The following is a 27,778-nucleotide window of genomic DNA, read 5'->3' as shown; positions in this document are numbered from 1 at the left end:
TCTCCTTTGCATAGTCTCTCAGCTACCCAGATCCCTTCACCTTCCTGCCTCTTCCTCTCTCACCTGACAGACATGCATAGGTTATCACTTATTTGTATATGGTGTCCCTTCTAGAGTTTACTTATGCATATACACACAAGTGAAATTAGCATTTTTGAGTTTTCTTCCTTTTTTCACACAAAAGGGTATTATACTTCTCACACTGTTCTGTACCTTCTTTCGCTTAGCGTTAGAACAAGGAATTATTCCTATATAACTACAGAGAGAACATCCTCTTTGTTTTAACAACTTCATTGTTTCCCACTGCATGAATGTGCCATAATTTATTGTAGGTCCTTATTGATGGTCATTTAGGGTACTTCCAGCCTGCTGCCATGAACAGTACATCATTTTGAATATGAGTGGGTATATTTTTAGGTAGATTCCCCAGAAGTGGAATTGAGGACACATGGATGCAATTTTAATAGATAATGCACATCCTCCATATGAGTAGTTCCAATTCACACTCCCACCGGCCATGTTGGAGAGTATTTTTGTCCTGTGGTCACACCAAAAGGGTTACCAGGTTTAGCAAATAAAAATGCAAGATACTCAGTTAAACTTGAATTTCAGATAAACAGTGAATAATCTTTTTTATTACAGGTCTGGCTCATATAGTTTTGTATACCTTTTGTGCTACATAATGTAGTTCTTTTTGGAAAATGCAGTTTGAATTATGGTAAAATGTACCAATTATTTAAGTGTGAAAGCATGAAGGTAATTTACCAAGAGGAGTGAGTTTTGTACTTTTCTGGAAAATCTAGTCTCAGGAAATTGCTTCTGGTTTAAAAAGGTTTTTTAATTCTTTGTGAATATTTGCTGATTTTAAAATGATCTTAGAGTTTTTGACCTTTGATCTTGTAGATCAGGAGTCATTAACTTGTGGCCCATGTACCAAATCTGGCCCGCCTCCTGTTTGTATGGGCTGCAAGCCAAGAATACTGTTTACATTTTTAAAGGGTTGGAAAAAAAATTAAAAGATGAATAAAATTTCCTGACATGTGAAAATTAGAGTGTCTGTGAAATTGTACTGGAATCCAGCCACACCCATTTGTTGTCTATGACTGCTTTTGCACTACAATAGCAGAGTGGAATTGTTGCGATAGATTTGGCTCTTTACAGAAAACGCATGCTGACCTCTGTTTCAGATCAGCTGTGTATTAATTCCACCTGTTTTATACTTTGTATCTTTGATGAAAATGCACGTAAGATTTTGGTCTATACCTCCGCTTTTATTTCGTTTTGAAATAATAGCTTGTTGCGTTCTTTTCTCATAGTTACCAGTAGATTGAACATTATAACGTTTTAAATGTTAGACGTTGTCAGCAGGGAGATGATCATATATTATGTGTGTATTTCTTTTTCTACACCGCTCAGAGTCTGATGAATAGCAGTAAAGAAGAGATGCGTGAACTGGCAGCATTGTTTTATTCTGTGGTGGTATCTACAGTGTCAGGAAACGAGTTGAAGTCAATGATAGAACAGCTTGTAAAGACTACAAAAGACAATCATGTATGTTATCAGTTTTGTCTCTGTCCTTTTTTGTGGGAAATAGTTTTACAAAAGCATCTAATATATTTTTAGTTTTTGTGTTCTCACTTGTAAAACGAACTCATAAATTTCTTGCCTTTATGATTGTAAAGATTAAATGAGATAGATAATACATGGATTCAGTCAGTTCAGTCAACAAATTTGAGTGCCTTGTGTCTCATAGGCATTGTTTTAAGCTCTACGAATACGGCGGGGAGTGGATACATGAGAAGCTCTAGTAGTGCTTGGTGCTCAGAAATGTTAGTTCCTTTTTTCCTCCCCATCTACTGCCACCTCTCATTGTACCTGTCCCGTTAGGAAACACTGTTGAAACCATGTGCTTTCAAATATTTTATTTGCATTTGGAGGTTTTAGCAATTAGAAATAGGATCCGTTCATTGTATTTTGTTGGCAGTAGAGGAAAATTATGCTTGAAAGTTATGACGGTGTATTTACCTAAGTGTTATTTATAAGCTAGAAGAAAGTGTGGGTGCTTATAAGAGCATGCAATGGAGTCACCTCACCCATAGTTGGAGTTGGGTATGGGATTAAGGAATCTAAATCCAAGTGAGTCAGGACTCAGCTTAACTTCTCAGAACTCTGTGTTTGAAACTCAAGTTTTCTCTTGTTCCCTAACCTATTTATTAACATCCAGTGGAACCTCACATGATCACTTTATTCTTTGGCCTTATATTTTATTGGGGAGATGACTGTAGTAAACACACAGTTGTTTCAATGCATTCATGCACGTGTGAGAGAGACAGACATACGGTATTGTGTTGTTAAATCCAGAGCCCGGAGATACAGCACGGATCCTTGCTTGCATTGGGATTCACAGTAGGAAGATATTTGGCTAAGAAGAAAATGAAAATGGCAGAGCAGCAAGACGTGGAGACAAATGCTGATTTTCTGCCCGAACAAGAGGAACTCATTCAGAGTGCCACAGAAACTATCGGTAATTAATGTGTTTATGCTGATTTGGATGTCAGCATAAGTAGGTTACAGTTTTTTTGAATTAGGTTAAAATTTATTGTAACATTTTAATTTCTTTTTATAGCATTGCACTCTAAATACACGAGGTTTTTCCACAAAATCTTGATGCTGAATAAATTCTTTGTTTTTAATAACAATGCAAGTACTCTAGTTTTTGTATATACATATTTTTTTATATGTTTCTATTTAACAGAGATGATTCCATTATGGGAAAAATTGTAAACATTAAGAAAAGACATGACTCTGGTGTTTTATTACTAAAGAAATGCTAACAAATTATCAACTGGAAAATATGTTGTAGACTTTGATTTTGGTTTGCTGTCTTTAAAAAAATCTTGAGTACATTGCTGGTTGCTTTGGATTCCAGGGGTAATGATATAAAATTCTTTTGTGTCTAAATGTGTTTACAGGCTCCTTTTTGGACAGTACATCACCCCTCCTGGCAATTGCTGCCTGTACAGCCCTGGGTGAAATTGGCAGAAATGGTCCACTCCCAATCCCCAGTGAGGGATCTGGCTTTACTAAGTTGCATCTTGTGGAAAGCCTGCTAAATAGAATACCCTCCAGTAAAGAAACAAATAAGGCAAGTCTCGTCCTTTTATCCTTCTTCTCTGAAATTCTTTCTGTTCATAGATAAATAAATGAATAAAAACAGAATCATAGTCAGGATAGATGGCATTACAGCTGGAGGAAGGACTGAATGTGGAAAAGAGTGGTAAAGAAGAAAGTCTAGGTGACTGTTTAATTTTGAGTTGGGGATGATTTGTGCACTGCTTTCGTGTGTGTACTGTTTGACCCAGTTACTCCAGTTTAGGCCCAGAACTGTTAAGATTTGGGTAAATATTAAATGCATCAGGTAATTCTTTTGTCATGCAAAAGGGGGGTAATAAAGTGTTAAATAGTTGAACGATTTTTGTAATTTCAGACCAAATCTAAATCTTAACTTCCTATACTTAGTTTGGTTTTAAGAAATCTGGGCATTCGTAAGCAGTGTGAGTAATCTCTGAGGAAAAGGACACTTATGTTTTTTTTAGTTTCAGATAAAAACTTTCATAGACTTTAAAAATTTTCTTTGGGATAAGAACACCTCAGTGTTGAAGTGTAAGATGATTTAATGAACAGAAAAAATCGGTTTACTACAAGTTTAATAAATATGTAATTTTATTCTTGATCTAGGGACTATTTAAAACTTTCTGAGATCACAGTAGTTTTTATTAGATGTTAGCAACTACTCATTACCATCCATTGTTGAGCACTTGCAATCTGCCAAGCATATGCTGAGTGCTTCACATGCATTAATTAATTGAATCCCCAAAAGATCTAGTGAAGTAGGTACAGTTGTCATGTCTATTTTCAGAGATGAGGAAATAGCGTCACAGAGAGGCTAAGTAACTTGCCTGAGGTCACACAGTTGTAAAGGCTATTAAAATGGTCGAGCTGTGACTTAATCTTAGGTCCTCTGGGCCCAGAATTTACATTTATAACTGTTATAGCTTGTAGGATAATGAACTAGTTAAAGACTTTGTTCTTCCTTCTTTTGCAGCTGTGGACCCTTAATTAACTCAGTTTTATGTCTTTCTACCTCCAATGTCTTATAGACATAATTCTGTAAAATTGGATACTTAAAAAAAAAAAAATTGTGCTGATGCATTAGTTAGACAGACTCCCCCTCCCTGCTTTCTCATTTTGGAAACATTTTTTCTGGGACCAAGCTGTTATATACTTCATTTAAAAAAAAAAAAATTCTGTGTTCTTCCAGATGAAAGAAAGAGCTATCCAAACACTGGGGTATTTTCCAGTTGGGGATGGAGATTTTCCTCACCAGAAACTCCTCTTGCAAGGTCTGATGGATTCTGTGGAGGTATTTATATTGCTATCTGGTTGTTAGTCATTCAAACAAAAGGCATTTTTCTTAACTTGGAATTTTGCGTGCTGTGAGGTTTTAAATTAAAACTTTATTCATTTATTCACCAAGTACTTACTGAGTACCATCTGTGGGTCCATCACTGGTAATCGTAGCATTGACTAAATCACCTCTGTGGGGAAGTCCTTTTCTCATGATTTTTAAAAATAAATTTATTTATTTTTATTTATTATTTTCGGCTGTGTTGGGCCATTGTTGCTGTGCACGGGCTTTCTCTAGTTGCGGCGAGCGGGAGCTACTCTTCGTTGCGGTGCGCGGGCTTCTCATTGCGGTGGCTTCTCTTGTGGAGCACGAGCTCTAGAGTGCAGGCTCAGTAGTTGTGGCATGTGGGCTCAGTAGTTGTGGGTCATGGGCTCTAGAGCACAGGGTCAGTAGTTGTGGTGCATGGGCTTAGTTGCTCCGCGGCACGTGGGATCTTCCCGTACCAGGGCTTGAACCCGTGTCCCCTGCATTGGCAGGCGGATTCTTAACCACTGTGCCACCAGGGAAGCCCTTCTCATCATTTTTGAGTAAAGCGTGGTGCAGTGTAGGTAGGAGGGGAAACGTACCTATTCAGCTAGATGTGGGGAGTGGGTGCCAGTGTTCTGGTTGCCCTTGTTGTCTGATGACTTTGCTTCTGTCTTCTAGATAAATGTCCAGTGTGGTGGACAACTGCTAGCCAATATGATGAGTGACCTAACACAGTCTGATGTGGCCCCTGATTGGGCCTTGGTTCTTGTCACTTACTCACCAGCCGCTGTTGTTCACCAGCCTCTTAGTCCTTCTTTGCTCTGAGCTTTTGACAGACCCATGCTTCCTTCTTTCTCAGGTTGTTGCTATAGGTCTTTGAAAAGTTTCCTGACCCTTCAGACTAGAGTAGATTTCTTATTTATTTGTGCTTTCATGCTGCTCCGTACTTTGCTTCACAACATTCATCACAGTTGCTAATTGCCCACTAGGCTGAAGGCAAAGGCTGTTTTGCACCCCCATCCTCACCCCCTTATAAAACAGGGGCCTGGCAGCGTAACTGGTAGTTGCAGGACCTCAAACATTTTTGGAAGCGTAACTGAATGAAGTGATGTTTGCGTGTAAGGCAGTGGACTCACGAAGGCGGGCGTGAGCACTTCTGTCTGGGGGAGCTGGTGCACGTGTTTTGGTGGCAAAGTCGCTGCTGGGCCCTGAAGGAAGAAAGGGAGGAGAGAGGAGAGCTGTGGTTGAGGAATAAGGCAGCTGAGTGATGGAGCCGACATTAGGATGCAGGTCTCTGGATTCTTGATGGAGTATTTTTAAGGTGACATTTTTTGACAAGAAATTATAACCATATCTCATTCTCCCTGGATGTCACTGACATTGTAACGTCTTGGGGAAAAGCTTGTGTTGTCTCCTTTCTCATCTTTTTTCTTTTTATATATCTATGATAGAGATGGGTTTCTTCCAGTTTTGTTTAAATGAATGAAGGTTTGTCTCGGTTCTCAACTTGCTACTGAAGACATTATTTTAAGAGTTTAGGAGTACAGAACTATATGAAAAGCTTGAAACATGCTAGAGAGACTGAAGGAGGAGAATTTTAAAAAAGCAGGAATCAAGAGAAGCAAAAGATCTTCACAGTCATCTAGGACAAAGTCCTAAAGGGTTTTTTTGTTGTTGTTTCTTTTAACTTTTTATTATGGAAAATTTCAGACATGCACAGAAGTAGAGAGAATAATAATATAATGATCCCTATTTATCCACTCTTTATTTCTAGAATATTTAAAGCAAAATCTGGATATTGTCTTCACAAATAGAGTTAGGGAGTTTTGTTTTTGTTTGTAATGCCAACTCTGTTGTTATTAACATGTAAACAGGTAAAAACAGGCACATAAAATGACTCCCTAATACGGGATCCTCTGTGTTGAGATAACCTTTTCTCAGCTTAGAGTTGCCAAGAGAAACTTTGACCAGGAAAGCTGTAGGACTGAAGCCTTCAAATACTTTTTCTCAGAGTAGGAAGTGTGTGGTATCAGCACTTAACACCTCAGCAAGCCTAGAGCATTTAGTTGATTAAGCTTGGAAATGGCTAGACTGTTGTCTGTATGCTTTACAGTGTTCTCCCAAAAGTCCCATATTCCCATACCCCTCATATTCTCTGTTCTTCATTCTCTTCTTACTCTCCTATTCTTAGGTCTTTTCTGATTCCCAGCAAACATTAGAGAAAAATGCCAAAGGGAGCTGAGGCTGGTCCAATTCCATATTAGTCAGTGGTTCATAATTGTGAGATGTGTCAATTTCTAAATCTGATTTTTAGAATTTGAGTATGTAGGGCTTCCCTGGTGGCGCAGTGGTTGAGAGTCCGCCTGCCGATGCAGGGGACACAAGTTTGTGCTCCGGTCCGGAAAGATCCCACATGCCGCGGAGCGGCTGGGCCCGTGAGCCATGGCCGCTGGGCCTGTGCGTCCGGAGCCTGTGCTCTGCAATGGGAGAGGCCACAAGAGTGAGAGACCTTGCGTACCGCCAAAAAAAAAAAAATTGAGTATAGTTTAGAATTTTTTAAACTTTTGATTTTTGAAACAATTCCAAATTTACAGTGTGGTTGTCAGAATAGTGTAAAGAACTCCTTTATACCCTTTATCCAGATTTAACCAGATTATAGTATTTTACCACGTTTGCTTTGTCATTCTCTGGTTTTTTTTCTGAACCATTTGAGAGGAACTTGCAGATATCATGTAATTTAAGCCGTGCAGAGAGGAGGAGGTGTTAGTAGATGATAAAGGCCGCTGTTAAGGGTGCAGTTACTACCAGTCAGATGTCTACTAGGTGCTTTATGTACGTTAACCTCGTTCAGTCCCTACGGCCTGACGAGGTGGATGATGGTATTATTTATGCTCATGTTACAAATGACAAAGTTGAGTCTCAGAGTTTAAATAAGTGTATGTAGCTGGTGAGAAACAGAATTTCTACCAAGATCCATATGGCTTCACAGTCCATGCCCTTCTCCCCCAAGTAAATGGTTCCATTCTTCCAAAGATTAAAAATCCCTGCTTAGTGGTTCTCTGCTGAGGGTGAAGAGTGCAACACAGACTTGGGAAAAGATCCTCAAGTCATTCTTGGGTTCTCTGTTCCCTCACCCTGCCTCACTTTCCAACCATCCTGTTAGCTGAGAGCATTGCAGGCAAAAGAGTGAAAACAAAGCATGCCGAGAAACAGGACAGTAAGCAGGCTTTTTGTGGAAACGGATGTTTTGGGGCAATGTTCTCTCTGACTCCTCACTTTTGTCCCCTTCATTGCAGGCCAAGCAGATAGAGCTTCAGTTCACTATCGGCGAAGCCATCACCAGCGCTGCGATAGGAACTAGTTCTGTGGCCGCCCGGGATGCCTGGCTGGTGGCTGAAGAAGAATATACGCCCCCTGCCGGTACCATATAGTCAGCTAATCAGTTTATTACCACCAAGTAACCCTCTTCTGTTCTTGTTATCACCTTTGAGCAAAAGAAAAAAATGTATACATTCCATTTTAACTCTCTTTCCAATATTTATATATGTATTTATCAGTTTGGCTCAGTCGAGAAAGATAGTTGGTTAAAGGAGACTGAGCACAAAATGAATGAGAACTGTTTCTTTAGTCCTTTGGCAAAGCAGGCAGGGGAGTTAGCTATCGATTACCTTCAGACTTGTGCTCTATTCGTGAGGACTGGTGTGGTTAGCCAGTGTTAGAGGTTGAGGCCTAGCAGTTTCCAAGTTTTGTGTCCCCTAATCCTTTATCACACAGTGCAGGTTGTGCAGCAGGTGCCTCTTCACCAAGTCCCTCTGGCTTTTAGTGACCACATAGGTGAAGGGGCATGCGTTTTCTGATGACATGTTACAGGTACTGTGATTTCACATGTCTCATATGCTGTGAACATCCTACAGGGCACAGGATGGCTCTCCACAGCAGAGTGTCCTGCCAACCTCAGTAATGCCAAGGTTGAGGAACTCTGAAGTGACAAAGGAAAGGAGAACAATGGCGTAGTAGCTGGAGGAGGAAAGTGAGGTTAATAGAGGTTGGTTTGCCTGTTAGTTTTTAGATGGAGATGGGAAAGATACGGTAGAGAAAGAAAAATTGCTGACACTAGAAAGAATGGGGATAATTTTTAAAAATTAAGACAAAACTAATACAACATTGTAAATTAACTATGCTCCAATAAAAATTTTAAAATTTAAAAACAAACAAATAAAAGAAAAAATATTTATTTTAAAAACTCCATGTGCAATTAAGATCTAAAAGGAAATATAAAGGAAGAGAAATACTTTTTTTTCCTGCTGTCACTGTTTAAATGAGTAAAATTACATTAATCATATGAGTATTAAAAAAACTTAAGACAGATTTTTAAAAAGAGAAGTTTTAGGTTCAGAGCAACATTAAGAGGAAGGTGCAGAGGTTTCCCACACCCTCTACCCCTACACATGTCTAGCCTCCCCCATGAGAGTGATAATTTTTCATTCTAGGGAACTAAAGTTATCTGAGTACCTTTGAAAGGTTATTTAGTTTATGCTAGGTTCTGAAATGAATGATTCTCAGTTCCTTCAGCAATTTATTTAAACACCTTAGTCATTTAGATCTTAATATGTTGTAGGATTGTTGTATTGAGTAAATGTTGATTAAAATTTTATCTTTTTCAGGGAGCTCTATTCAGTTATGTTAATTGCTTCTTATCATTCTTTCCCTTTCCCTAGGAGCTAAAGTTAATGATGTGGTCCCCTGGGTGCTGGATGTGATTTTAAATAAACATATCATCAGCTCCAACCCACATGTGAGGCAAGCAGCCTGCATCTGGCTCCTTTCCCTTGTGAGGAAGCTAAGTACCCATCAAGAAGTGAAGGTAAGCCATTCTGTAAATGTGGTCCAGCTCTGTTGGAAACTGTTTATGAAGTATTTATAATAGAAAGGTGGTAGGAGGGGAAGTGTATGAGGGTGAGGGCCACTAACCAGTAACACATATTTTGAAATAAGCTATACATGAAGGAATGAAGGATGGTACCTGATATATATGGGCTGGAAGATGATTCTTAAGTTGAAGGTACAATGTCAGAGGAAGTGGTGAGGATGGGGGAGGCTCAGACTGTGTGCGTTAGACCACCTGTAAGTGCCACAACCTTCAGGTAATTTGGCCACCTTCCAAGATGAGAGCACAGCAGGGTTTGTGACTGCCTCTGGTCGTGAGACTTCACAGGGGTTGTGTACCCTGAGAGCAAGATTTTTATTCTCCCAAGGAGGTAGAGTTTCAGTGTTCTGAATGCCTTTTTTCTTCTTTCAGTCTCATCTTAAAGAAATTCAGAGTGCATTTGTTTCTGTTTTGTCAGAAAATGATGGTAAGTAATTGGTAAATATTTGATTTCCAGACTTCTTTAAACTTGTATTTTTTGTTTGTTTGTTTTTGCGGTACGCGGGCCTCTCACTGTTGTGGCCTCTCCCGTTGCGGAGCACAGGGTCCAGACGCGCAGGCTCAGCGGCCATGGCTCACTGGCCCAGCCGCTCCGCGGCATGTGGGATCTTCCCGGACCGGGGCACGAACCCGTGTCCCCTGCATCGGCAGGCGGACTCTCAACCACTGCGCCACCAGGGAAGCCCTAAACTTGTATTTTAAATTTTGAAAAACCTGGATTAATGAACGTAAAAGAAGGCTACAGGAAACTTGATTCTTAATGTATTTATTTATTCATTAGATCATTTATTCATTAGATCAGTTTTGCATTTAAAAGTGGAGCCGAGGCCTTCTTTAACTCATACTGGTACCAAATGATAGCTTTCTTCTCCTAATACTTAGAATTCCTTTTCTCTCTGTGATTTAAGCCAGGAGAGAGTGCAAATATTTGTGTTAGACATTTAAATAGTAGCTTTGTTTTATTAATTGTTTTAAACATGTGGTCTAATGTTGACTTTTCATTTAAAAAATTGCACGTGGGCGTCCTTAAATCCTGTGATTACCTCTCATGTGTGCGACGTGCCTCCACTGACCCTTTGTCACCATGCACTACACACTAAGGCCCAGCAGGGTTGACTTGGCCTGTGAGTTGGATGTTCTGTGAATGTAGTTCTCATTTACAGAGACTTGCTGGTGTCATGTCCACTCAGATGATTTAGTATGTTTTTAACAAAATAGGCAGGTTGATTATGTTTTCATATCTTTACTTTGATATCATTTTGGGTTAATGTTACAAGTTTAACTTTTTTTTAACTTGATGCCCAGAGGACAAATTTTTCTTAAAACAATATTGTTTTGTCTGACTTCTGTGTAGAACTTAGCCAAGATGTTGCCTCAAAAGGCCTTGGGTTGGTGTATGAACTGGGCAATGAACAAGATCAACAGGAGTTGGTTTCTACTCTTGTAGAAACACTGATGACTGGCAAAAGGTACAGTGAACTTGAAAATTTCAGATTTGAACACGCAGGGCAAGTTTTGCACATACTGAGAATATGAAGTGGAGGAAGGAAAGTTCAGCTTGTGATTTTTCCTGTTTATTAAGCCTTTTCTAAATTGCAAATCATCGATTGTTATGCTGTGGATAGCAGTTTAATTATCCAGTGTATACTGTTTAGAAACAGGCCAGTAATTCAGGCTTCGAAAATTGAATGATCTTGGGACAGGTAAAGCATTTGATTACAGAAGTACCGTAATTACCGTTGGCTAAATGGAATGAAGATGTGGAGAGGAAGTGTGTCACGCAGATCCAATCTGTGAAGAGGAAGAGGCGGGCAGTCATTCTCGTAATTGGTTTCTGCTTTATGTTACTTTCCTTGTAGGAAGAATAGTTCTCAATGTGTGACCACATTTAACTCAGTGTAACTTTATGTGGGATGTCTTTTATATCTATTTGTTCTTCCTAGACTTCATTTTACAAAATTCTCTGGCTGATGGGAAGGGTTAGTTGACTTTTACATCTTGCACACTGTAGATACTTGATAGGGAATTTGATTTTATCAGTTTACAGATGAAATGTATGCATTAGTTGAATGGTGGTATGAAAAATTCGAGGCTAATTTAAATTCTTGGTGTTGTTTTCGTTTAGAGCTAAGCATGAAGTTTCTGGAGAGACAGTGGTGTTTCAAGGAGGAGGCCTTGGCAAAACCCCTGATGGGTAAGTGTGCCGGATCCATTGATCAGTCATCAATGAAGATGTAGACATCTTCTCTCCGTTGGGAAGGGTGCTCACCAGGTTGATTTCCACCCTCGTGGGAGGTGTTGTGTGTTAGTGGAAGAAGAAAATGTCAGTGAAAAAGCCTAGTGTTTTAGATTGGGTTTCCTGGGGGAGCAGACTGAGATGGAGGTGTGTGTGCTGGAAGTTCATTGAAGGGTGCCTGGAGTCGTCACCCTGGGGGACTGAGGAGGCAGGACAGGTCCAGTGGCCGAGGAGGAGGTGACCTGCTGCCCCCGCTTACGAGACCGTGACCCATCACGGAGCTCTGGGACTGGGCTGGGAGGGCCTGCAGGGAGGTCCTGCTCTGTGTCCCCTCCTCAGGTCTTTTCACCCCCTCAGTGACTAGCCGTTGGTGGTGGGCTGCTCTCGGGGAGGACCTGACCTTGGACTGAGGGCAGTTCTGTCAGCTCCCAGCCAGCGGGTCCTCAGGGAGGAATCAGCACGCACTGCACCTAGTGTTTTGGAGGGGCATCTCTACTTGGTGCTGTGGAGTCCACCAGCTGGGCATTTCAAATTAATTCGTAGAGCCTTACCTCTTTTGTCTTATCACTATTCCATCATGGTTGTACTGTTGCTTCTCCTCTGAAAACCCTCAGGTCCAGCTGCAGCTTGCTGGGCCTCGCTGGGGAGTCCCCAGAGCCCTGCCTCAGGCTGTCTTTCCCGTAGCTCCATGTTTTCACACTGAAGTTGTTTCATTCCACTTACCCTCCCTCTAGACTCCCTCTGAGTTTTAAAAGAAGTGCTCACTTTTCACAAAATAATGAAAAAGATCAGGTAGTTGAGCAAATACAGAGGGAAGTTAACAGGACTTGAAGAAGTTGTTATCAGGATAGGGACGCTGTAGCTTAGAAAAGGTGTAGGGAAGACGGAAGCTGTCTTCAGACGGCTCTCGGGATCCTGAGAGAGGCTGGTGCACAGTGCACCGAAGAATTATTGCTGTCTCCTGAGGTGATGAGGGCTCCACCGTCATGGGCATCACAGGTGCCTTAGGTCATTTACCAGCCATTGCTGAGAACTGAAGTAGGCGACTTTTTATATTCTCGTCACCCTGGTTCTCTGCCTCTGTGGTAATGAGATAACGCAATATTGGAAATTTAGCGCAAACATAATTTTAAAATGCCCTAGTAATACTGGTAATGTAATTTTTAATAGTCTGGAGGTGGAGAGATACATTACAGCATACTTCTCATCTTTGTTTTCAAGCCAGGGCCTCTCTACTTACAAGGAGCTTTGTTCTCTGGCAAGTGATCTTAGTCAGCCCGACCTGGTGTATAAATTTATGAATCTAGCCAACCATCACGCAATGTGGAACTCTAGGAAGGTAAGTGGCTATTGCTGGACATTTTATTTTTTTCTTCCCTCCAAATCAAACCTCCTGCATTGGCAGACGGGGACAACTGTTATGCAGTATGTTTTGTAAAAGTGTGTGATTAGAGAGATCTAGATCACCACATAGCTGCTATTACTGATGGGTAAAGCCGGACACCCAGTAAATCAGGCTCTATTCAGGGACAAGAATTTTGTGATTTTTCATATGTGGATATTATATCTGAGCCACTTTGTTATTATTTTTTTAGGGTGCTGCTTTTGGTTTTAATGTAATTGCTACCAGAGCTGGAGAGCAGCTAGCTCCTTTCCTGCCTCAACTAGTTCCTCGTCTTTATCGTTACCAGTTTGATCCCAACCTTGGCATTCGACAGGCCATGACAAGTATTTGGAATGCGCTGGTCACTGACAAGTCAATGGCAAGTATCTGTGAACCCTTGTCCCGGGCTACACATGGCATGTAAACTCATGCTCATCTTCCTTTCTACTTTGTGTACTTTTTTGTTTAAACAAACAGACTTTCTTTCATCCCTTGCTTTCTTCCTTCTTTCAAGGTATCAGAGATGCTCATGGCAACATTTATTGAAATCTCAAAAATGGAAACAATCTAAATGTCCATTGGGTGGATGGTTAAGGAAGTGGCAGTGTATCCACACAAATGGAAAACTGTATGTCGATAGTTAACCACTGATGTAGTGGAGAACAGGTCGTGGTTCTTGCCTTCAAGGAGTTCACGTAGTTGGGGAGGTAGATAAGGAATCAGGCAATTACCGTATTTGGTTTTTTCTCATCTGGCTGCTTCTCATATTCTCCTTCACTGTTAGATACTAGGATTTCTCAGGGCTTGCCTCTGAGTACCGTTGACTCTCTCCACTTTCTCTTTTTAGAGCAGCTCCTCAGTTCCAGGGCTTATGTGTCATCTTGATTGTGATGGTTCCCAGTCTTTACTTATGGCCCAGGCACGACTTGTGCTCCTGACTTGTCTATCTCACTGCCTGCTTGACATTATCACTTGGATGTTGTTTCAAGATACCTTAGACTTAATATGTCTAGAATGGGACTTAAAAAAACAAACTTCCCCCTCTCTTCTCCTCAGCGTTCATTCATTTACCCCAGCTGGGAAACTGGGCATCATCCTTGATTATTGTCTGTCTCACCCTCACCCTCAATTGAATCCAGTAGCAAATTCTGTTGATTCTGCTTCCAAAGTATTTCTCCCTCCCTCCTTTCCCTTCTTCCCTTCTTTCTCTTTCTTTTTCTCTGTTTCTCTCTTTCTTTCTCTCTCTCTCTTTCTCTCTTTTTCTCTTTCTTTCTTTCTTCCTCCCTTCTTCCCTTCCTTCCACTGTGTGGCTTGCGGGATCTCAGTTCCCTGACCAGGGATCAAACCCGGGCCCACAGCAGTGAAAGCGCTGCATCTTAACCACTGGATCTCCAGGGAATTCCCTCCAAAGTATTTCTTGAATCTATTCTCTTTTTTCCTTATATCCTCCCTGATGAACAGGTTGTCACCTTTCTCTTCTCTTTGCCTTCTTTCATTTAATTACCAATAGTAAAAGTGATTTTTAAAAATGCAAATTGGATTGCATTTTGGGTTAAAATCCTTTGTTGGCTTCCTAGTTCACTTTAAATAAACCCCATGACCCTTACCCTGTCTTTCCATGCCTGAGCATGATGCAGCCCTTTCCTGTCTCCAGTCTGATGCTGGTGGGCACTGGAGGGTTCCACCTTGAGGGTTCTGTGAGTTCTGTTTGCTCTAGGAGAGTACTTGGTACCACTGGGTCAACTTGAGATCTAATAGGTCGAGTTCAGGGCCCAGGCTTAGGCTCGCAGGATGTGAGTGTCACCTCTGTGTGAGTGGAAGGTGAAGCCACAGATGTGGATGAGATCACTGTGGAGACTGTCTAGAGACATGGACATAGAAAGACATCAGTTTCTTAAATCTTAGGTGAGTTATTTCCTCCCTGTCTTGGTTTTCTTAAATGTAAGTGAGGATAACAAAACCTCTCCTACCTACAAGAGTAATAGTGGAAAAGCCATAAGTTTTGAAGTTCTTTGGATTAGCATAAAAAGTGAATCTACTATCGGTGTGTGTAGTTATTACCAAATGGATAAGTGTATATCAAAACTAAAGAGGCTTAAAAGATTAAATTCGTCTTCATTCTGAACAATCAAGTGCTTCTTTATGTGCCAGACGTGGTGCAGGCTACCAGGGAGGGAAGGACAAGTGAGACACTGTCCCTGCCCTCGAGGTCTCAGTGTGAAGGGGCAGAACAGTTACTGTGCTGTCTGATACAGTGTGCGTAAGAAGGTGCCGTGGGAACATAGGGCAGAGTAGGCCAGTCCTGTCTGCGAAGGTGATGCCTGATTTGAATCTTGAACAAGTAGGAGCTGGAAGAGGTAGAGGTGGTGTGTGCTAGGGAGTGGAGGTGAGGCAGGACATACAAGAACTTGGGAGCTAGATGGTCCCAGGAGGGCTTCGTACCCACGCCTGGGTGATTGGACTTTATTCTCATGCACTGAGGAAAATAAGAGGATCATGTTTGCATTTCAGGATGATCAGCGGGGCAGCTTCCAGCAACTAAAGTGGGGAGAGAGTTGTGGACAGAGAGGCCTAGGGAGACACTTAGGCTGTTACGTACAGAAACACAGTGTGGTAGAGATGAATCATTTGATTATTGATGGATTTTGCGTTCTCAGTTTTATCCTTTTGTTTTCATTAGGTGGATAAGTATTTGAAGGAAATTCTTCAAGATTTGGTTAAGAATCTAACCAGCAATATGTGGCGAGTTCGAGAATCCAGGTACCATTTTTGGAAATATAAGACTAGTCAAATAAAATTGAATTTTTTTTCCCTTCAAATTTCCAAGTTTTATACTTTGTGCAAAAGGAATAAGTTAAAACCACTAAAAAGCATATTTCTGGTTGGGTTAGACAGTTAATGATATTTAAGCTCTAGTCAGTGGTTTTCCTAAGTTGTCTTAGTTTTTGTAAGTATGAAATAACAGAAGTAGATCACTTGTTAAATTAGACATCAAGATACATTTATATACTCTCATGACTTTGTAGGGTAGCATTTATTTATACATATATAATTTATGTTTATTCAGTGCCTGCTATATGCTTGGCAGTGTGCTAGGCCCTGGAGGTATATTGGTAAGTAAAAAATGATGTATCATCTTGAAGAGATTATATTAGAGTTGTGGGAAATAGACATTTGATGAGTGTACATGCCATATGCCTGTGGTATATTTGAGGCACCAAGAAGAGAGTAGTCATTGCCGTTTTGGGGTGAGGGGGTTAAGACTAGAAATATAGGCAGAATCCATATTCTTGTTTGATATGACTGTTTCATAGTAAAATATTGAGCTTTCTTGATCATATATTTGAAACCAAATTGTTTATTTTCAGCTGTTTAGCTCTGAACGATTTATTGAGAGGAAGACCCCTAGATGACATCATTGATAAACTTCCAGAAATTTGGGAAACTCTCTTTAGAGTACAAGATGATATAAAGGTACTATATACATAAATCTGCATTTATTTATAGAATAGCATAAATTGGAATTGTTAAAATATGTATGGTACATATTTCAAAATTCAATATCCAGACAATTTTTTTTAAAAGACCAGAATTTTCCTCCAAAGTTTCAGTTTTGTTTTTTTGGGGTTTTTTTGCGGTACGCGGGCCTCTCACTGCTGTGGCCTCTTCCGTTGCGGAGCACAGGCTCCGGACGCGCAGGCTCAGCAGCCATGGCTCACGGGCCCAGCCGCTCTGCGGCATGTGGGATCTTCCCAGACCGGGGCACGAACTCGCGTCCCCTGCATCGGCAGGTGGACTCTCAACCACTGCGCCACCAGGGAAGCCCCAAAGTTTCAGTTTTGATGTGTGTGTGAAGTGGCAAGTTTAGGTATCTTTAGATCTAAATTTAATTAAAGTTAAAAAAAAAAAAAAAGAAAAAAGGGTAACTACTGCCTGATTTTCTTTTAGTAGAGATCTTGTGATGCTGTTGTGAGGAACAAATAACAGTTTAGAAATAATCCAAAATAACTCTACTTAGATCAGCTTCGTAAGTTGGATCAGTCATTCCCAAATAACGTGACCAGTTTCTCTTTTGCCTCGGCAGTCTAAATTTAAAATTTTTCCATCTTACCGTTAAAATTAGGCACTTCAGTTTTTTGCTTTATTCGTCAGAGTTTTTTTAAGTCTTTCAGAATCTTCACATAGATCTCTATATATTTGCTTTTATAATATATTTAGTTTCTAAACTGTTATACTTAATATCCGTATTTTTGTAAGGTCAAAACAGGTTGTATCTAATTTAAAAAACAGTAGTATGGAATGGTAATATGTTCCTTGATGGGCAAAGAGCCTAGTGAAACACCATTTTTTACCTAGTAATGAAAGTAGGATTTTTCACCAATTTGTGTAGATTTGGAGGCAGTTTAAATACACATTTTGGGGTAGATGAGAGGGAAACTCTGACGTTGTATAATGTCATATTCTTCTCATTTTTAGGAATCTGTACGAAAAGCAGCAGAACTAGCTCTGAAAACGCTGAGCAAGGTGAAAACTCTAGTCTTATACTGGGGGGTGAAGTGGGTCAGGATTCTATGTGACAGTGAAAATTATGACTTATTTTTTTGTCATATAAAGTGACATTTAGTTGCAGTGTAACTGGCTTCATGTTACAGCCCACTTCTTAACAATGAATGGGAAACTGGTTGCTATTATGTTAGAATGCTAGTATTTTTAACAAAGTGTGTCTCTGGGCTCTTTAAATGGAGAGCTTTCCTAGGCCTTTATATAAGATAGGACTTTCTCTTGACCCTGAAGTACACATTACATTTAGATCAAGCAACATCTATTCTCTTTATTATTGCTATGTTTATATGTTAATCTGCCTTTCATACTTCTGAGGTTGGCAACCTTTTTTTTTCTTTTGCGGTACGCGGGCCTCTCACTGCTGTGGCCTCTCCCATTGTGGAGCACAGGCTCCGGACGTGCAGGCTCAGCGGCCATGGCTCACGGGCCTAGCCGCTCCGCGGCATGTGGGATCTTCCCGGACTGGGGCACGAACCCGTGTCCCCTGCATCGGCAGGCGGACTCTCAACCACTGCGCCACCAGGGAAGCCCTGGCAGCCTTTTTGAAACTGGTTCCCCGCTTGAACTTGATTTCGTGGTATATCAGGGCCTTCTAATGTGTTAGAAGGTTTTAAATCCAAGTGTTTCTTATTCCACATTTGTGTTCTTGACCTCTGTGTTATGCTGCCACCCAAAGTTATTGATAATAATACCTTAAGCCTTCTTCAGTGCTTTCTAAACATATTCTCGTTTCATCTTCAACTGTTTCCTGTTTCGCAAATTAGAAGACCAAAGCTTAGAAAGTAAAATGCATTACCAAATTTTCTGTATAGTTATTGGCAGACATAGGACTCAATCCCAGATCATGAGATCTTCTTTTTCTTCCTGTGATATTGTAGAAAGTAGAGTCACTTACCCTTTTCTATGGATATAGGAAGTAGGAAGTATTTTGTCAGATGAACGCGTTATTGGGTGAGAGGTCAGTTTCACTAATTTCCATGCTCTTTGTATGTGAGGTTTGTGTGAAAATGTGTGACCCTGCCAAAGGAGCCGCTGGCCAGAGAACCATTGCTGTCCTCCTGCCCTGCCTTCTGGACAAAGGAGTGATGAGTCCTGTGACAGAAGTTCGAGCCCTCAGGTTTGAATCAGCTGATGAAATTGAATGCATTGGATTTACTTAGTTCTTAGCCACCCAGTAGAAATTGGGTTTCTTTGAATGTTAGATTCTTGAAAGAGTGGAGAAATGAGTTGAGAATCCAGTGGGGTGACCCAATAGCAAATGCGAGAAGTGGTGAGTCAGAACATTTTTGCAGAGACATTCTCATGGGAGCCTTGCTTTTGTCCAGCCTTCTGCCACTCTGCCTCAACCTTGAGTAAAGTGTGTTTGTTATTTTCTTGTCATTGGCCTCTGCCCCCAGCAGGCACATCGTCCTATTCTGCTACGCCTCAGGTCCTTGAGAGCTTGCTTGTTGGTTATACCACTTAGTAATGTTTCACAGATTGTTATGTTTAAAATAAACTGTTTGCCGCCTGTGAAATATTCAAGTAGTACACATTTAGATATATATGGCTCTTTTAAGTTAAAATCGGCAGTGAAGGATTCTTTTTTTTTTTTTTTTTTTTTTTTTAAACCAGAGTGCTATCTGGGAACTTCATCTGTTCCATTTTTTATTTCCCTCTTGAAATGAGCTCAAATTAACAGTACCAACACTATTTCATGGTAACCAAATAGTTGCTATGGGAAAGCTCTTCTCAGAAGGATTCACCTAACAAATGCAAAGGAATGATAAAATTAGGGTATCACCATTTTGCTCTCCTCACTAGGATACTCCAGGTAGTGATCATAAGTGGCTCCTGAGTCCACTGGTAAAGGCTGACGGGAGGAGCATTATAATGGATGGTTGGTTCGTGCTGACCAAACTTGAACCTGCTGTTCATTCAACAGCACAAAAAAACATAAGCATCTTGATGTGATGAGGCAGGACATGCGAAGACCACCCGTGAAAGATTCTTGTTTTAAAAAAAATTGAACTGAACTTGATTTTAGCCTGCAGATCTGTATAAGCTACAGAGGAACCTCTTAAGTGACACCATCAGAATACAAATCAATAGCTTAAAAAAAAGAGGACGGAGAGAGCACTGTTGAAAAAGATTCAAGAAATGCAGTAAATTGCAATGTGTAGATGGACTCTGGATTTGATTTCAGCAAACCAACTCTTACGGACACTTGTGAAGCAGTCAGGAAATTTGGATATTAGATGATATGAAAGAAATTCTTAATATTTTTTAGGTGTGAAATGGTATTTTGATTATGATAAAAAATCTGGGTCTCTTCATGATACATGTAGAAGTTAGGGAATATGCTTCAAAATACTACAGTGGCAGGGGGAAAAGTATATGAATGGTCTGTATGTATGGTGGATGCCTAAGTGAGACAAAATTGGCCAAAGGTTGCTGCTTGTTGAACTGGGTGGAGAGCATACGGAATTGCATTTATGATTCTCTTTACTTTCATATATGTATGAACATTTCTGTAATAAAAAGTAAAAACAAAAACCAAAAAAAAAACCAACACAGAGCTAAGACCAGGCTCTGTACCCAAGGGAGTATGTTCCTTAATGCAATAAAGTGCAGAAACTCCTCATGATTAGACCTGTAGGGCTTCTTGCTTTGTTAAAAGGACTCAGGAGTTGTGTTTTGTGTGTCTGTAGCATTAACACCCTCGTGAAGATCAGCAAAAGTGCAGGAGCCATGTTGAAACCGCATGCACCAAAACTCATCCCAGCTCTGCTAGAATCCTTAAGTGTCTTGGAGCCTCAAGTTCTCAATTATTTGAGTCTCCGGGCTACAGACCAAGAAAAGGTGAGTTGACAACACAGCCATATTGGTAATTATCATGAAGGGAGAATCCTGTTAAGATACTCAACAGGCCTTCCAGGGTCCTTAGACAAACTCCATGACTCAGATGATACTTTCACCACTCTTGAAACAGCTCAACTTCTATAACCACATGCAGTGTTTCTTTAGCGGGGCCGGAGAGGGCTCATACACTGTTATGTGAAGTGAATGAAAAATGACACTTCCGTCCAAAAAAATACATCAATACATTTATTTAACACGGTTTTTTGTACATGTTCGTTTATTTTCTAGGGGTTGGGTCTACACCCTCAGAGTCCTCCTATGGACCATTCCTGCTTTGCAAATCAAGAGGATTTGTAGGTAGACTTCTGCATAGTCCAAAATTATTCTGCTTTTTAGGTATACTCCAGTTCCCTAGTCTCTGATTAGAGTTTTGTTTTGTTCTGTTTTTTTAATTACAGATGAAACATTTATTGTGAAAAGTTAAAACAACACAGAAGAGTAGAAAGTAATCCCCTAGGAGTCCCCTCTGCTGTGGCAGCACAGTATCATTTCCTGAGGAGTACTCACTCTCAGCAGTTCCTGGGTCTTTTTTCAAATTCTTTTGTAGTCATAGGCTTCAAAATCAAACAAACATACTAATTTTAAAATAGAATCAGACTGCGAATATTGTTCTGCAACTTGATTTTTGTTTTTAACAAAATACCATGTGTATATATGGATCTATTTCATTCTTTTTAGTGCATGCAGAGTATTCCACAGTGAGATTATTTTGAACTTTCGTGTGAGAGATTTTGTGGCATCAAAAGTTATGAATGCTCTGTTTTCTCCACATCTTTGCCAACATTGAATAATACCAGTCTGATAAGCAAGAATCTCATTATTCTAATTTAGTTTCCTATTATTAGTGTTGTCCATTGTCTTTTCGTATTATGTTATCCATTTATAAATATTTCTTCTGTGAGTTGTATGTTTCTACTCTATGTCTGTTTTTCACTTATGTTTTTACATTTGTCTTTATTAGAACTGTCAAACTCCTGTTATATGATTGTAAAAGTTTTCTCTCAGTTCACTATTTGGTTTTTAACTTACCTAAGCTATTATATTCTAATCACTTACTCTGTTTTCCCTTTGCCTCTGATATTGCTGTTTCTTATCCAGTCATCATTCTTTCCTCTTTCAGCAGTAATCTTGCCTTTCCTAGGTTCTCACCTACTAGGTGTTGAGAATTAGGAAACATAAATTCTAGTCCAAACTTTGCAGCCCTAGGCAAGGCACTTCTGTATGCCTAATTTTTCTCACTTACTATGTCTGGATAGTGTCAACCTCTCCTGTACCATAGTTATTTGATTAAAATGCTATTGTATCAATAGATAGGAGGGTCCTTTATAAAGTTAAAACAATACATGTATAAAATTAAAAATCGTGTATTAGATAGAAAATTATTTAGTCTGTTTCTTTATTTAATGGAGGGAGAACCTGAGGCTCAAGAAGGCTGGATAACTTGCTCAGAGCCATACTATGTTATTTTCTAACTGCAGTTAATTTCTAACTGTTGTCTGCATTTCTCACTTACAGTGAGATGCTGCCTCTACGTGTATATGGTTGAGCGTAGAACAAAAGAAATTATTTAGACTTGTGTTTGAATTTGTTGTATCTATATATTATTTTTTAAAATATTCCTTAATTTGTCAGTAAAGCCCAATTTGAGTGTGTGGAGGTTCTTCTTTTATTTTGGCTGTGCCGTGTGCAGCTTGTGGGATCCTAGTTCCCTGACCAGGGATCAAACCCATGCCCTCAGCAGTGAAAGTCGCAGAGTCCTAACCACTGGGATGCCAGGGAAGTCCCTGGAGGTTCTTCTTAATTGATTGAATGTGCTTGCATTTGTGTTCTCAGGCTGCGATGGATAGTGCCCGACTCAGTGCTGCCAAATCCTCTCCCATGATGGAAACAATCAACATGGTAAGTGCCTCACGTAATGAGAACATTTACCTTTGCTTACCTTAGAGTGTAATTGTTCAAAGTCTTCAGGTTACATTAAATGAAGTAGAGGTTTAAGGGATGAGTCAAGGCAGCTGTTGTGACTCTAGTTTTTTCTTACTATAGTTCTTTTTTCTTTTCCTGTATTACTAAATGGAATACTTTCCCCAATACTAGATTGCATCAGTCCAGATTTGTGTTACACAGGAGAACAATATATTGAAAGGTCTGCCTATAAATCTATATCTGTATCTCTTTTGGCCTGCCTATTTAGAAAGTTCGGATACTTGTGTCTGCCTGAGCATTGTTTCTGGGAGGACCTAGGAAGGTGTAAGCTGGAGCTGTTAGTGAAGTAGGAAGCATAAAAGGTAGGGAGAGAGAACTGAGCAATGTTGGTAGGTTGTTCAGTTAAAGGAAGGGGATTTGCAGAAAAGAGCGCTTGGCACCAAGTTTCGAAATTCCAATGTTTCTGGAATCATGGGTTAAAGAGTCTCTAAGGTCACAAAAGCTGACTCTGCTGTGCATGCCCTGGAGTGGTTAAATGAGAGCTTGTGAGCTACTGGAAATTGTTTTGATGGGCAGATCACAGGTCTAGACAAGAGAAGAAGGAATTTTTTTAGTGCTTACTGGGGAACTATTACCAAAATTTGGTCTAAGGATGTCTTCGTTGGATTATGAGGGCAAAAGAAAGCTTAAAGAAATAGGAATAGTTAGCAAGCACCTTATAGATAGGCTCATCAGTAATAGAATATATGTCATTATATTTTCAAAAATATATAGTATAGCAAATTCAGCTAAGAAGTCAACTTTAATAAGGTGGCTTGATAGGGCAGGACCACGGAAGAAGGTCAGTTTTAATCTAGGTCTTTTACACTAAACATGGATTGTTAAAGAAGAAGTAGGCCCAGAGAGATCCTCTCTTCTTGGGTACTCATTATTTATTTTCTCCTTTATAAATCAATGTTTTTTATTATTTTTGTTTTGTTTTTAATGTTGATCCACTGATGAATGGTTTTCTTGTTTGTAGTATGATTTTAACATTGAAATTGGAGCAAAATCAAACCAGTGGTTTTTGCACTTCATGTCAAAACCAGTTGGGTACATAGTTGACGTGGGCAGTTATTAATTGAAGATGTGGTACTGACTTAATTATTTGCTAAGGTTAACTTTTTATATTTATTCTCTTCCAAAAGTGCCTGCAGTATCTTGATGTGTCGGTGCTGGGTGAGCTAGTTCCTAGGTTATGTGAACTGATCAGAAGTGGTGTAGGTCTTGGAACTAAGGTAAGCAAGTGTATTTTTCATAAGAGGAATTTGCATCTTCATTCGTTTGGGCCACAAAAATAGAACAGCCGTCATGTGTGAAATTCATTTTTTTCTTAAAACCTGACTTTATTTTATGTTAACTATTTTGTTTCTATGACTGCACTAATAACTTAAAACATGTAATTCATTCAGAATATAAAACATGTGACTTATATTCAGTAAACATTGTCTTACTTTTTTAGTGGAATCATTTCTGTCCCCTGGTTGCCAGGTACATGCCCTCTGGGTCCTCGTTCATAATCAGTTATTAGTGGAAATGCTCATCCAGTTACCAAGTCATGGTTGCTTAAGGTGGTGATTAGTATTTTTCACAGAGGAATCAGTAGGTATTTAGATGGAAAAATGTCTTCCTTTCCAAGATTTTTCAAGGATCAGATCCCACACCCTACACTTTGAAAACAAACAACTCAACGTTTATTTCTCCTGACAAAATTAACATTTACTTGTATTTTAAAATTTTAGCATTTATAGATCAGGAGAAAGTTAGAAGTTGTCTGTTAGTTTACCACCCATGGGTTAATTGCTGTTGATATTTCAAAATGTTTCCTTCTGGTCTCTTTCTGTGCATGTGTCTTCTACGATGTCCTCTCTAATGGCCATATACTCTCTCATGTGGCTGAAACATCATTTATTTTAACCCATCAAGGAATACCTGATTTGTTTTCAGCTTTTTTGATACTAAACAAAGCGCTGTGATGAATGGTTTTGGACACATCTGAAGCTGCTTCCTTTGGTTAAATTCCTAGAACGGGAAATGTTAGAACAAGGATGGACAGGATGACATGTTGCCCTCCCAAAAGATTGTACGAGTCTCCTTCTCACTTGCAATGTATGAGAGCAGTGTATACTTGCAGCAAGACCTCTGCAGGAAGTCTTGAAGGAAATCTTTGTGTTAATAATTTAAAATAAGAGTTTTACTCTTTCTAGATAGAATCTTGGAGGGGCTGTAAGGCTTTGTGTATTTCTTTAAATCTTTGACTCCTAAAACCAAGGGTTTGGTAGAACATTGTGACCATCAAATTTAGACCTTTGCCTTTGTAACCCTGTAGGGAGGCTGTGCCAGTGTCATTGTGTCATTAACCACTCAGTGTCCCCAGGACCTAACACCTTACTCAGGTGAGTTTGTCAAAACCACTGGGGTGATGTTTTTGTATGGCCATGTCTTGTGTGACAAGGTTTTAAAAGGAAAAACAGTGATCATTCAGACATGCTTGTGATATCGTGTGCTTTTTCTTCCCTCAAACTCTCCCACTTCTACCTTTATCTCTGTTTGCAAGAGGTACAGGATGATCAAGCTTAGCAAGTTTTTACTGTTTTATAAGTGTTTATTTCTTGGTGGTATAAGGAGGTGAGAGTATCTGCTATTCTGTACTGTATAAATGGTTTATTACCATTTATATTTAATTTTACATCAGCATTTTTCTTTGCTTGAATTGGCTTCGAGATGGGGCTGATGAACTTTATGTACCTAACTCTTGTTTTTGCAACTGTCCCCATAATAGTCTAGATTAATTAATTAATAACAGGTTAATTTTTAATTTTATACCAGGCAAAGAGAAGCAAATGGATATACAAATGTAACATGCAAGGGTTCTAGACTACTATGGAATAAATCAGATACTAATTATAGGGTTAAGTTTGTTTTGGTCCTACGAACAGAGCAGAGCATTTGGTCAGCCAAGTATCAGATTTTTCTTCTTTGTTTCCACTAGGTAAACTCATGAGTGCTTTGCTTAGTGGCCTGACAGATCGGAACGGTGTAATTCAGAAATCCTGTGCATTTGCCATGGGCCATTTAGTTCGGGTGAGTTGAATTTCTTACTTAGTTAAGTAAGTATACTTTGATAATTATGAAGAACTGACCAGGATTGTTTCTCTTCCAGACGTCACGGGATAGCAGCACAGAGAAACTCCTGCAGAAACTCAATGGCTGGTATATGGAGAAAGAAGGTACCTTTTTTCTTCCTGCTTAAATTATTGTTAAGTTAGATGTAAACAACCTAATGAAACAATACAAATCAGGTCTTACCCTTTCTGATTTTATGTGGTTTGCTAGGAACATTTCTGATTGATTTTACTGGTTTGTTTTGCTGTAGTACAAGTCAAGCAGTGGTCTGTTTTTTGTTTTTTTGCGGTACACGGGCCTCTCCCTTTGCGGAGCACAGGCTCTGGACGCGCAGGCTCAGCAGCCATGGCTCACGGGACCAGCCGCTCCGCGGCACGTGGGATCTTCCCGGACCGGGGCACGAACCCGTGTCCCCTGCATCGGCAGGCAGACTCTCAACCACTGCGCCACCAGGGAAGCCCAGAGCAGTGGTCTGTTTTGATCAGTTACCCTAAACACAGTAAGTGTCATAAAGATTGTTTTTTTCTGCTTCTCTTTAGAACCCATCTACAAGACCTCTTGTGCTCTGACTGTTCATGCTATTGGACGGTACAGCCCTGATGTACTGAAGAACCATGCCAAAGAAGTTCTGCCTTTGGCATTCCTAGGCATGCATGAAATTGCTGATGAGGAGAAAGCAGAAAAAGAAGAATGTAATTTATGGACTGAAGTATGGCAGGAAAATGTACCTGGTTAGTAAACAGTGCCTGTGAATTAAACCTGTTTCTTAAGAACCACAGTTGAAAATTTTAACTCATGTTTTTTTATTCATAAACTTCTGTAGTTACTTTCCCGGGACCTTAACAATGTGTGTCCCATTGGGTTCTCAGCCCATCCACATTTCCAAGTTCTCAGGTTGGCGCTCAGATCTCTTTTCTTTCCTCCCTCATTGCTGCCCATGTGAGAGAATAGAAAATGCCCAAGCGACGCAGAGCTTTGCTTATTTCAGTTGAGAATGAACAGTGATTTTCGTGTTGCCTTGAGTATTATTTTAGAGTAGTGCTTCTCCACTCTGCTCTTCATCTTGACACACGTTAATGGACGAGAGCCCTCCCGTGGACATATCCAAGTTCATAACGTCCTGCTGTTGTCAAGATTGCTCTCCCTTTCAGAGAGTGATGTGATGTAACCATTGAGAATCACTGCTTTAGATTGATGGTCACTGACTTTTATTCCAGACTTAGAAAAGAAAAATCAGTTAGTTTACATATATATATATACACATATACACACATATATATATACACAGACACACACACACACACACGCACATATATATATATATATATATATATATATTTTTTTTTTGGTCACTTAAGAGTTGCTTTTAATTTTGCTTTAGGTTCCTTTGGTGGCATTCGGTTATACCTGCAGGAGTTGATTACTATCACCCAGAAGGCTTTACAGTCTCAGTCCTGGAAAATGAAAGCCCAGGGTGCAATTGCCATGGCATCAATTGCAAAACAAACCAGCTCCCTGGTACCTCCGTATCTGGGAATGATACTGACCGCATTACTGCAAGGCCTAGCTGGACGAACATGGGCAGGAAAGGTAAAGGAACCATTCATGCCCAGTTAAATTTAAGGTATCCTTAAAGGATTATGACTTCATCTTTCATTTTCTATAAAAATTAGAATGTTGTTTTGTGGGACATCAGATGGGTTGTTGTTGTAAACCAGATTTCCTAGGCAGTTGGGAAGCTTTGGGTAAACTTTGCCTGATTAAATGTGATATTTCATCAAAGTATAACCCACGTGTCCTTGAATACTGCACAGTAATGCTGGAGGTTGGTTTTTATTTATCATGTTCAGCTTTCCAAGAGAAGTCTTAAGCCAAGTGGTCACCCTTTTGTCCCTGTTGACCTCATGAACAGATCAGAATTTGGGCATATGTGAAATTGAGTAGCAAGGCAAGCTGTATCTAAACCCCGGGCTGAGGATGCCCATCTCTGGGGTCTCTGAATTAGTAAAAGTCATTTTATACACAAGGGTGATGGTAGGTTATACACAGTGACTACTCAGTGGGGAGCGCGAGACTGTGGCATCATACACAGTCTGGTTGACGTGGTAGAAGCCAGTAGCGGCCAGTACAGAGCTGTAGATGAAGTACGGGTCTAGGAGTCGACACAGTTCTGATTCCATTGTTGATGCTTCTGCCTCTGTGACCTTGGACAAGTTGGTTCTCTAGGCTTTATGAAATGGTGAG

The 27,778-nt window shown here is 40.0% G+C and overlaps 1 protein-coding gene across 9 annotated transcripts in view; it reads left to right on the top strand.

The window, feature by feature from the left end:
- Nucleotides 1–27,778, top strand: part of ECPAS (Ecm29 proteasome adaptor and scaffold) — a 101,594-nt gene that overhangs the window by 62,383 nt on the left and 11,433 nt on the right. For 8 of the 9 annotated variants that reach the window (XM_033427463.2, XM_033427460.2, XM_033427465.2 and 5 more), the window contains 23 exons: nucleotides 1,417–1,551; nucleotides 2,362–2,524; nucleotides 2,973–3,145; nucleotides 4,322–4,423; nucleotides 7,732–7,855; nucleotides 9,154–9,299; nucleotides 9,735–9,789; nucleotides 10,717–10,831; nucleotides 11,488–11,556; nucleotides 12,820–12,937; nucleotides 13,194–13,361; nucleotides 15,663–15,742; nucleotides 16,351–16,456; nucleotides 17,459–17,506; nucleotides 18,541–18,662; nucleotides 20,236–20,386; nucleotides 22,280–22,345; nucleotides 23,557–23,646; nucleotides 24,738–24,804; nucleotides 25,401–25,492; nucleotides 25,572–25,638; nucleotides 26,074–26,265; nucleotides 26,916–27,124. In XM_033427463.2, coding sequence (XP_033283354.1) covers nucleotides 1,417–1,551; nucleotides 2,362–2,524; nucleotides 2,973–3,145; nucleotides 4,322–4,423; nucleotides 7,732–7,855; nucleotides 9,154–9,299; nucleotides 9,735–9,789; nucleotides 10,717–10,831; nucleotides 11,488–11,556; nucleotides 12,820–12,937; nucleotides 13,194–13,361; nucleotides 15,663–15,742; nucleotides 16,351–16,456; nucleotides 17,459–17,506; nucleotides 18,541–18,662; nucleotides 20,236–20,386; nucleotides 22,280–22,345; nucleotides 23,557–23,646; nucleotides 24,738–24,804; nucleotides 25,401–25,492; nucleotides 25,572–25,638; nucleotides 26,074–26,265; nucleotides 26,916–27,124 — 2,658 coding nt within the window. Of the gene's footprint in view, nucleotides 1–1,416; nucleotides 1,552–2,361; nucleotides 2,525–2,972; nucleotides 3,146–4,321; nucleotides 4,424–7,731; nucleotides 7,856–9,153; nucleotides 9,300–9,734; nucleotides 9,790–10,716; nucleotides 10,832–11,487; nucleotides 11,557–12,819; nucleotides 12,938–13,193; nucleotides 13,362–15,662; nucleotides 15,743–16,350; nucleotides 16,457–17,458; nucleotides 17,507–18,540; nucleotides 18,663–20,235; nucleotides 20,387–22,279; nucleotides 22,346–23,556; nucleotides 23,647–24,737; nucleotides 24,805–25,400; nucleotides 25,493–25,571; nucleotides 25,639–26,073; nucleotides 26,266–26,915; nucleotides 27,159–27,778 lie in introns of all 9 variants that reach the window. The other variant, XR_007477857.1, reaches the window with a different exon arrangement.

The sequence above is a fragment of the Orcinus orca genome, chromosome 6, assembly GCF_937001465.1.
Source record: "Orcinus orca chromosome 6, mOrcOrc1.1, whole genome shotgun sequence".
Lineage (NCBI taxonomy): Eukaryota > Metazoa > Chordata > Mammalia > Artiodactyla > Delphinidae > Orcinus > Orcinus orca.
Note: the sequence above shows the minus strand (reverse complement) of the source record. Positions and strands in the feature narration are given on the sequence as shown.